Raw genomic sequence first — 9,790 nt, 5'->3', positions numbered from 1 at the left:
CTAAGATCAAAGAGGCTGTGACTTGCCCAGGGTTACACAGCTAGGAAAGAAGAAAGATTTGAACTCAGGACTCTATTCATTGGCAATCTTGGTCTCCCTACCTTTGCTCATTCTCTCTCCAAGGTTGGGAATTGATAATCCTGGCCCCTGCCCCCATCTGCCCAACATTCTACACTATGGGCCCCTATATTCTCTTAGATACTCTCCTTTCTAGGTTTTCATGGCCCTGTTGTCTCTTGTTCATCTTCCCACCTTTCTGACCATTTTTCTCCTTTAGTGATCCCCTAAGAACCTGTTTTGGCATTTAAAGCTGTGAAAACATGGCCTCAGCCAAATGCTATTATTACCCCCATTTTATTATTGAAGAAACTGAAGTAGACAGAGGTAAGTGATTTGTTTAAGGTCATACAGATAGTATCTGAGGCTGGATTTGAACTCAGGCCTTCCTAACTCTATATACTGCACTACCTAACTACAAAATATCCCCCTTCCTCCACATACACTAGACATTTTCTTGGCTTATTTCCATTTCAGGAACCATAAAGGCCAGCCCAACTGGCATCCTTGCTGGCCATCTCTGACCTCTGTGCCTTTGTACAGGCCATCCTCCATACCTCACCAGAACTACTTCCCTGAGTATTCTGTTAAATGTTTAACAACCAGCTCTTCCAAAAGCTCAACATACTTTTTTTTTTAACCCTTACCTTCTGTCTTGGAATAGAAAATATCTGTTTCGAGGCAGAAGAGTGGTAAGGGCTAGGCAATGGGGGTCAAGGGACTTGCCCAGGGTCACATAACTGGGAAATGTCTGAGGCCAGATTTGAACCCAGGACCTCCATCTCTAGGCCTGGCTCTCCATCCACAGAGCTGCCCAGCTGCCCCTCAACATACTTTTCAGGTTAATCTGCATTTTAAACATTTTATCCAGCACTTTTTTAGGTCTGATTTGATGATTTTTCCAATTTAACACCCAGCTCTTGGAGTCCATACAAACTGGCTCTAGCCCAGGACTAGCTACCTCCTACGTGAGACCTTTGTTGATGCTTCCAACTTCTGGTACTCCCCCCCAAAAAATCGCCTTGACTGTCCTGTGTGCTGAACCTCCTCTAGGCTGGCTGCCGAACTGAACACTCAGGTTTACGTTTCCGGTGCTCAGTGGGGTGATGACTCTTGCAGGTTCCAGAATCCCAGTGTTCTAGAGCAACAGCTGATCAGGGAGTTTCCCTGGAGTGGTCAGCTGGTGGAGAAAATGAGCTCAAAACAAAGTCATTTACTAAGATAGCATTGGAAGGGCACGAGCTAATCATAATAGCAATTTTGTTGTTGTTGCTCAGTTGTGTCTGACTCTTCGTGACCAGATTTAGGGTTTTCTTGGCAGAGGCACTAGAGGGGTTTGCCATCTCCTTCTCCAGCTCATTTGACAGATGAAGAAACTGAGGCAAGCAGGGCTAACTGACTTTCCCAGGCTCACCCAGCTAGTTTGTCACTTCCTTCTCCAGCTCATTTGACAGATGAAGAAACTGAGGCAAGCAGGGCTAACTGACTTGTCCAGGCTCACCCAGCTAGTTTGTTACTTCCTTCTCCAGCTCATTTGACAGATGAAGAAACTGAGGCAAGCAGGGCTAACTGACTTTCCCAGGCTCACCCAGCTAGTTTGTTACTTCCTTCTCCAGCTCATTTGACAGATGAAGAAACTGAGGCAAGCAGGACTAACTGACTTGTCCAGGCTCACCCAGCTAGTTTGTTACTTCCTTCTCCAGCTCATTTGACAGAGGAGAAAACTGAGGCAAATGGAGCTAAGTGACTCGCCCAGAGTCACACAACTAACTTGCCATTTCCTTCCTCAGCTCATTTGACAGATAAGGAAACTGAGGCAAACAGAGTGAAGAGACTTGCCCAAGGTTACCCATTGAGGAAGTATTTGAGGCTGGATTTGAACTCAGAAACATGAGTTTTCTACAAAATAGCCCCTTTTCTCTCATCCCTCCATAAATCTGGGGTGCAAATACACAGAATCACTGTGAAGAAAGTACCAAAATTTAACTACATCTTCAAAGTAAATTCTATCTAAAAATCTGACCTCAAGGGCAGCTAGGTAGCTCAGTGGCTAGAGTTCCAGGCCTAGAGATGGGAGGTCCTGGGTTCAAATCTGACCTCAGACACTTCCTAGCTATGTGACCCTGGGCAAGTCACTTAACCCCATTGCCTAGCCCTTACCACTCTTCTGCCTTGGAACCAATGCAAATGTTGATTCTAAGACAGAAGGGAAGGGGTTAAAAAAAGAAAACTTTTCATCTTTGTTGTTACTGTTGTTGACATTTCAGTCTGGTCTGACTGAGGAAACTGAGGCCAACAGGGTTAAGTGACTTGCCCAGGGTCACTCAGCTAGTATCTGAGGTTGGATTTGAATTCAGGTCTTCCTGCCCCTAGGCCTAGTGCTCTCTCCACTGTACCATCTCCTTTTAATTTTTATTCTTCTTTACTTGATTATCAGTCTTACTCTCTACAATGACAGTTCCAGACCTTCTCTTCTCTCCTCAAGCCTGCCAATCCTTCTACCCTTTCCAAACTCTCATTGTCTTGGATTGTAGCTAGAAAATCATTCCCAGAGCTTCCTCTTTTCCCCTCCTCCTCCTCATCTCACAACCCCTTGATATCATCTGGCCCTCCTTCCTCATTTCTGTGGTTTAGAAGAAGTAGCCCTTCTCCTGAACATGTGATCTCATCTCCTCCCATCTTCTCCAACACAAAGCCTCCACCAAGTCAGCCCCTATCTGCTGCTTCTTCCCAGAATCCTATGAATGGGCATCAAGGAGCCGTGGAGCGCGGTTCACCCTATCATAGCCAACTATGGCTTGGGATTGGCATTTTGGTAATAAGAATAATGGCAAGCATTGTGAAGTGCCTACTATATGCTAGGCACTGTGCTAAGTGCTTTCTAATTTTTATCTCATTTGGTTCTTACAATGACCCCAAGAAGTGGATGCTCTTATATATATCATTTTACAGAGGAGGAAACTGAGGCAACGAGAGATTAAGTAACTTGCCCAGGCTCATACAACTGGTGAATGTCTAAGACCAGATTTGAACTCGGATCTTTCTGATCACAGGCCTAATTGCTTTATCCATTGGATCACCCAGCTGTCCTGGAATGAGCTGACAAGCCCCAGGGGGCCCCTTCTTCCTTCCCTGCTCCTGGAGGGTGGAGTATAGAGAGAATAGTCTTGGACACAGGAAAACCCAAGTTCAAACCTTTCTTTAGATGCCTATTCATTGTGTGCTTCTCTCTTGACCTCGGTAAAATGGGGATGATAATAACAGCACCTGCGACCCAGGGAGATTGTGAGGAACAAATAAGACAATATAGGCAAGCTCTAAACATTAGCTTTTTTTTTTTAACCCTTACTTTCCACTCTGAATCAATACTATGTATTGGTCCCAAGGCAGAAGAGTGGTAAGGGCTGGTCAATGAAGGTCAAGAGACTTGCCCAGGGTCACACAGCTGGGAAGTGTCTGAGGCCAGATTTGAACCCAGGACCTCCCATCTCTAGGCCTGGCTCTCAATCCACTGAGTTACTCAGTTGCCCCCTAATGAGCCCCTTTAAAGGAAACTCCCTCCTTCAAATGCACATCAACACCTGTTCTGGCCAGGGGCTCAGGAACATTCCAGTGACTTATCAAAGAAACACAGTCAGTTTGTGTCAAGGACATAATTTGAACTCAGGGCTTTCAGACTAAGACTGATCCTCTATCCATTTCACCACCCTGCCTCTCCCTTGGTTCACAGTCAGCAGATAAGAAGTACTCATTGTATATTGTTGTCCTTGGGTCATTTTTCAGTTGTGTCCTAACTCTTCCTGAGCCCCTTTTGGGGTTTTCTTGGCAAAGATCCTGGAGTGGTTTGCCATATCCTTCTCCAACTCATTTGACAGATGAGGAAACTGAGGCAGAGTGAAAGGACTTGCCCAGGTTCACACGTTTGGTGTCTGACTCTTCTTGACCCTATGGACCAGGGCAATACACCCGGCTATCTTGAATGAATGAATGAATGAATGAATGAGGGCCATTCTGCCTGGCGCTGTTCAGAGCAGAATGTCATTCCCTCATTCAAAAAAATATTTACTGCTTTAAATGTCGGCCTGGGCAGAGCTGGGCCGTTTGTGGCCTTACTGGCTGGGCAGTGGATTTCTTCTAGGTCAGAATGAAGACTGGCACGAAGGCGAGGAGAGCCGGCAGCTGCTCCCAGTCCCGGAAGCAGGCGGCGACCAGCGTGGGCTTGGGCGAGGGCCCTGGACCTCTGGGGCCCTGGGTGCTCCCTTCCGTAGAATGAAGGCACCAGACTTAAGAGCTCCCTCTGGCTGGAACTCCCCCTCGCCCCGAGCTGCTCCTCCTGCACCCCACCCCAGCCCCTACCCCTTCCTCTCCAGGCTCCTCCCCATTCCCTCTCCAGGCCGCTCAGCTTGCTCCTCCCCTCACCCCGCCCTCTCCAGGCTCCTCCCCCACTTCCCTCTCCAGGCTGACCTGCGGTTCCCTCCTCTCTCCCCATCCCCCAGCCGCACCCTTAGGTCCAGGCTGGGCGGGCACTACCCTGCCCCTTAGAGCGGGGCGGGGCGCCACGTGACCCTCCCCGCCCCCGTGGCCAGGAGTCAGCGGCTTCTGCTGGTACAGGCGGCTGTTCTCGTGCAGGGGGCGTGCGTGATGGCTGCGGCGGGGTCCGGCGGCGGCGGCGGGATCCCCGGCTCGGGGCGGGCGCTGCTACTGCTGGTGGTGCTGCTGCTGGGCTCCCCGCCGGCCGGCCGCGGCCTGCACACCAAGGGTGCGCTGCCCCTGGACACCATCACCTTCTACAAGGTAGCCGGGCCTGGGGATGGCGGGCGGGGCAGGCTGAATCCCCCGAACCCCTTCCTGGTCATCCCTCTTTAGTCCTGGGACGTCCCTCCCGCTCCTCGCTGAGCCTGTGGGCGGGGCCTCGTGTGGGGGGCCAATCCCTGGGGGCCAAGTAGTAGCCGAGTCCGCGCGCGTCCCGTTGGGGGGAGGGGCGGATGGGGTAGGCGTGCACCACGTGGTGGGAGGAGGGGACTATTAAAGCCCCTACTCAGCGCGGGGATGAGATGGCTGGGCTGGGAAAGGGGCTCTAGAGCAGGGACTGTCAGACTTAACTGGGTACTTCTGGGCCCTTTGCAGCCTGCAGCCAGTGCAGTTTCGGGCCCCAGGTGGGCCAGGAGACTCACTCCTGTTCCTTTTCCTCCCTCTCTTCAGAGCTGGAGCCTATCGCTGGCTCCGGAGATGCCTGGCCAGGGTGCTCTCTGGTTCTTCCCTCCTTCCGTGGTCAGGCAGGCCTGGCTTTTCATGCTACAGCAGAGTGTGCTGACGGGCTCTGGAGCCCGAGGCCCAGGGTTCAAATTCTGCCCCATGCTTGCCTACATGTGGGGCCAACTCCAGTCACCCTATTTCTGAGATGGCCTCTGAGGACCCTCTGGTCTCCCTCCTGACAGCAGAACTCTGTTTAAGGCCAACAATCAACCTTTATTACGTGCAGCCACCGGGATACAAGTACAAAGAATAAAATGCCCCTTCCTTGCAAGGATGAACTGAATGGAAAGAGCACTAGATTTTAAGCCCAGGGACCTGAGTTCAAGACCTGCCTTTGCTTCTGCCTGTGTGACCTTGGGCAAGTCATTTCCATTTCCTTATCTATAAAATAAACAAGTTGAAAGACTTGAGATCCAGGTCTTTCTTTCTGATTCTATAAGATGGATTCTAGGCTAGGTCTGGAGGGGACCTCAGGAACTGTCTAGTGAACCCCCTTGTTTCACAGACAAGGCCAGTCACCCATCAGGAGGATTCAAACCCAGGGCTGACACTCTCAAACATTCCATAAATTCGCTCTTTCCAGGCTTCAGCCAGGGACAAAACCAGACTGAGCTAGGGAGGGTGGGGAGGGGAGGAGGAGGGAAGAGATCCCCAAAGGGCCTCCCACCTACACACTCCTAGGCCCAGTCAAGCTCAGCTCCCATCTTCTTCTCCCCCAGGTCATTCCCAAGAGCAAATATGTCCTGGTGAAGTTTGACACCCAGTACCCTTATGGAGAGAAGCAGGACCAGTTCAAAGCCCTGGCAGAGAGCTTGGCATCCAGTGAAGACCTCCTAATCGGGGAGGTGGGGATCTCAGGTATGGGGGGGCCACGAAGGCAGGGGAGCAAGGCAGGCCATGGCCTCTAGTAACATTTGGCCAAAGTGAGTGAGGGAGATGGCTTTGTCTTTCTGCTCCTTGGGGCCTACCACAGCCAGGTGTCTGTCTGTCTCTTTCCCTTCCTCTCCCTCTCTGTCTCTCTCTCCCTCCCTCTCTCTCTCCCTCCCTCTCCCTCTCTCTCTCTCTCTCTCTCTCTCTCTCTCTCTCTCTCTCTCTCTCTCTCTCTCTCTCTCTCTCCCTCTCTCCCTCTGTCTCTCTTTCTCTCTCCCTCTCTCTCTGTCTCTCTCCCTCCCTCTCTCCTCTCTCTTTTCTCTCTCTGTCTCTCTTTCTCTCTCTCTCTCCCTCTCTCCCTCTGTCTCTCTCTCTCTCTCCCTCCCTCTCCCCCGTCTCTCTCTCTCCCTCTCTCCCTGTCTCTCTTTCTCTCTCCCTCCCTCCCTGTCTCTTTCTCTCTCCCTCCCTCTCCCCCGTCTCTCTCTCTCTCCCTCTCTCTCTTTCTCTCTCCCTCCCTCCCTCTCTCTCTCTCCCCCTGTCTCTCTCCCTCCCTCTCTCTCCTCTCTTTTCTCCCTCTGTCTCTTTCTCTCTCCCTCCCTCTCCCCCGTCTCTCTCTCTCTCCCTCTCTCTCTTTCTCTCTCCCTCCCTCCCTCTCTCTCTCTCCCCCTGTCTCTCTCCCTCCCTCTCTCTCCTCTCTTTTCTCCCTCTGTCTCTTTCTCTCTCCCTCTCTCTCCCCCGTCTCTCTCTCTCCCTCTCTCCCTGTCTCTTTTTCTCTCTCCCTCCCTCTCTCTCCCCCCCCCGTCTCTCTCTCTCTCCCTCCCTCTCTCTCTCTCTCTCCCCCCCCGTCTCTCTCTCTCCCTCTCTCCCTCTGTCTCTCTCTCTCTCTCTCCCTCTCCTCTCTCTCCCTCTCTCTCTCTCTTCCTCTCTCCCTCTGTCTCTTTCTCTCTCCCTCTCTCTCTCCCCCGTCTCTCTCTCTCCCTCTCTCTCCCTCCCTCTCTCTCTCTCTCTGTCTCTCTCCCTCTCCTCTCTCTGTCTCTCTCTCCCTCCCTCTCTCTCTCCCTGTCTCTCTCTCTCTGTCTCCCTCTCTCTCTGTCTCTCTCCCTCTCCTTCTCTCTCTCTCTCCCTCTCTCCCTCTCTCTCTCTGTCTCTGTCTCTCTCTCTCTCTCTCTCCCTCCCTTTCTCTCTCTCTCCTCTCTCTTTTCTCTCTCTCTCTCTCTCTCTCTCTCTCTCTCTCTCTCTCTCTCTCTCTCTCTCTCTCTCTCTCTCTCTCTCCCTCCTTTCTCTCTCTCTCTCCTCTCTCTTTTCTCTCTCTGTCTCTTTCTCTCTCTCCCTCTCCCTATCCTTTTGGGGTCCCTACTCTAGGGGCCCCCATGCCTCTCCCCAGGTCTTGCCCCTCACTGCTGGTTTCCGTTCACAGATTATGGCGACAAGCTGAACCTTGAACTCGGTGAGAAGTACAAGCTCAGCAAAGACAAATACCCCATCTTCTACCTCTTCCAGGATGGGGACCTTGAGAACCCAGTGCTCTACCAGGGGCCGGTGAAGGTGGGCGCCATCCAGCGCTGGCTGAAGGGCCAGGGCATCTACCTGGGCATGCCTGGATGCCTGCTGACCTATGACACCCTGGCCGCCCAGTTTCTGGGCACTACAGGGGCAGAGGAACGCCGGGCCCTGATAGAGCAAGGCCAGGCCGGCCTGGCCAATGTCAAAGAAGCCGAGAAGAAGTGGGCCGAGCAGTACCTGAAGATCATGGGGAAGATCCTGGACCAGGGGGACGGCTTCGCAGCCGCAGAGACTGCCAGGCTCACGAAGCTCATCGACAAGAACAAGATGAGCGAGGGCAAGAAGGGGGAGCTCCAGAAGACTCTGAACATCCTCACGGCCTTTCAGAAGAAGGGAGCGGCGGGGAGAGAGGAGCTCTGAGGAGGATCGGGGGCAGAGGGCCTGGAAGATCCCAGGGCAGGGGAGAGGAAGCGGAAGGACCCAGGCCTCAGGGACGCCAGGTGTGGGCACCAGACACACTCGAGCGCCTCCCCTTGCCCTCGGTGGTGACTGGGGAGAAGTCTGTAAAAGAAGACTTGGTGCTAAGACCTAAAATAAAGCATCCGATGCTCGGGCCCCTCCGAGGATCAGTCTCCGTGTTCTGGTGTGGAAGCCCCCCACCTACCGCCAGCCCCTCTCAGCGGATGGCTTCCTCCTCTTCCTCTGGCTGGCCGGGCCCTCAGCTCCCATTTCCGCCGTGCCCTCTCCCCTGCCCCCGTCTCTTGTAGCAGTGGAGAGCAGCCCACATCCTCCTGGTTAGTCCAGAAGCGGGTCTGGTTTCGAGGCCCGCCTCTCCCTCACTGGCCCAGGTGGGCCTCCCTCACTCCCTGGTGTGACCGAGGAGGATGGGGTCATCGCAGGAGCTCCTGAAACTGGGGAGGCCAAGGATGGACCACGCTGTTTTCTATGAGCCGTTGCTGCAGAACAATATATTTTCTCACTGCCTACCAGCGCCTGCCCATTATTCATTAGAGAAGTGCTTCCTCTTTAGCCGGGGAGCCTCCCAGCAGAGAGGACTCCTGGGTTCAAATATGGCCTCCGCTACTGGTCTCTGTGGCCTCGGGCTCGGCACTGGTGCTGCGTGTCCACAGAGGGGGTCCCCACACTGGGGACGGAGAAGCCTTGGGGCCCCACACGGGCTGGGGGTGTAGACAGGATGGCCTCCTCGGTCTAGACCCACAGGTTGGTTGACTGCTTCAGTCCATCAGGTCTCCTTGGAAATGGTTTATTTTGTTTAAATCCTCGTGGAGGAGGCAGGCAGAAGACAACAGTGATAGGAAGCCAGGCCTGGAGTGGGGAGCCCAAGTTCACACATGACCTGACACTTAAGTAGCTGTGTGTGTGACCATAGGCAAGTCACTTCACCTGATTTGCCTCAGTTTCCTCATCTGTCAAATGAGCTGGAGAAGGAAGTGCAAACTAGCAAATCACTTTCCCTCAGTTTCTCCAACTGTAAAAATATCTCAAAATAAAATGAACACTAGCACCTCCCTCCCAGGGTTCTCCTGAGGACCAAAGGCGACCGCTGTAAAGCGCTTGACCCAGACCCCAAAACCTAGCATGTGTAATAAATGCGTTCTTCCGGAGGGTAGGAAGGGCTGCCCTGGGCCTCTAGTCCTGCCCCTTCATTTGACAGATAAGGAAATGGAGGCCAAATCCCCCCAGGTAGCAGCGAGCCCAAATCTGTTCCTGCAGCAGTATCAGAGATGGAGGGAAGCTTGGGCTGCCTTCCCAGCCTCCATTCAGCGTGTGGGATCTGAGATGCTCCCCAAGATTTCATTTCCCCTTCGAGGATACCCAAAGAAACCAGGACATAAAGTCGGCTCAAAATGGGTTTCTTCCCCCTTGAAGGCTCAGTGGATGGAGAGTCAGGCCTAGAGATGGGAGGTCCTGGGTTCAAATCCCTTCTCTGATCCCTAATAGCTGAAGGAGCACTGGCGTGTCTGTGCCTCTGTTTCCTTCTCTGTAAATGGAGGGATTGGACTCCAGGCACTGGGATATATAAGCAGCACCAGCCCCCACCCCACCCCCAATACACACTCTTCCTGCCTTCAATCAGGAATCC

General features: G+C 52.9%; 1 protein-coding gene across 1 annotated transcript; it reads left to right on the top strand.

The window, feature by feature from the left end:
- Window positions 1-4,479: 4,479 nt before the first annotated feature.
- ERP29 (endoplasmic reticulum protein 29) lies at window positions 4,480-8,672 on the top strand. Its single transcript, XM_007490034.3, has 3 exons — window positions 4,480-4,851; window positions 6,033-6,171; window positions 7,601-8,672. Exons 1-3 carry the CDS (start codon window positions 4,699-4,701, stop codon window positions 8,104-8,106), a joined length of 798 nt encoding a protein of 265 aa, XP_007490096.1. The 5' UTR covers window positions 4,480-4,698; the 3' UTR covers window positions 8,107-8,672.
- The last annotated feature ends 1,118 nt before the right edge of the window (window positions 8,673-9,790 follow it).

This window comes from Monodelphis domestica, chromosome 3, assembly GCF_027887165.1.
Source record: "Monodelphis domestica isolate mMonDom1 chromosome 3, mMonDom1.pri, whole genome shotgun sequence".
In the NCBI taxonomy this organism is placed as follows: domain Eukaryota; kingdom Metazoa; phylum Chordata; class Mammalia; order Didelphimorphia; family Didelphidae; genus Monodelphis; species Monodelphis domestica.
This window is presented reverse-complemented; position numbering and strand designations above follow the sequence as displayed.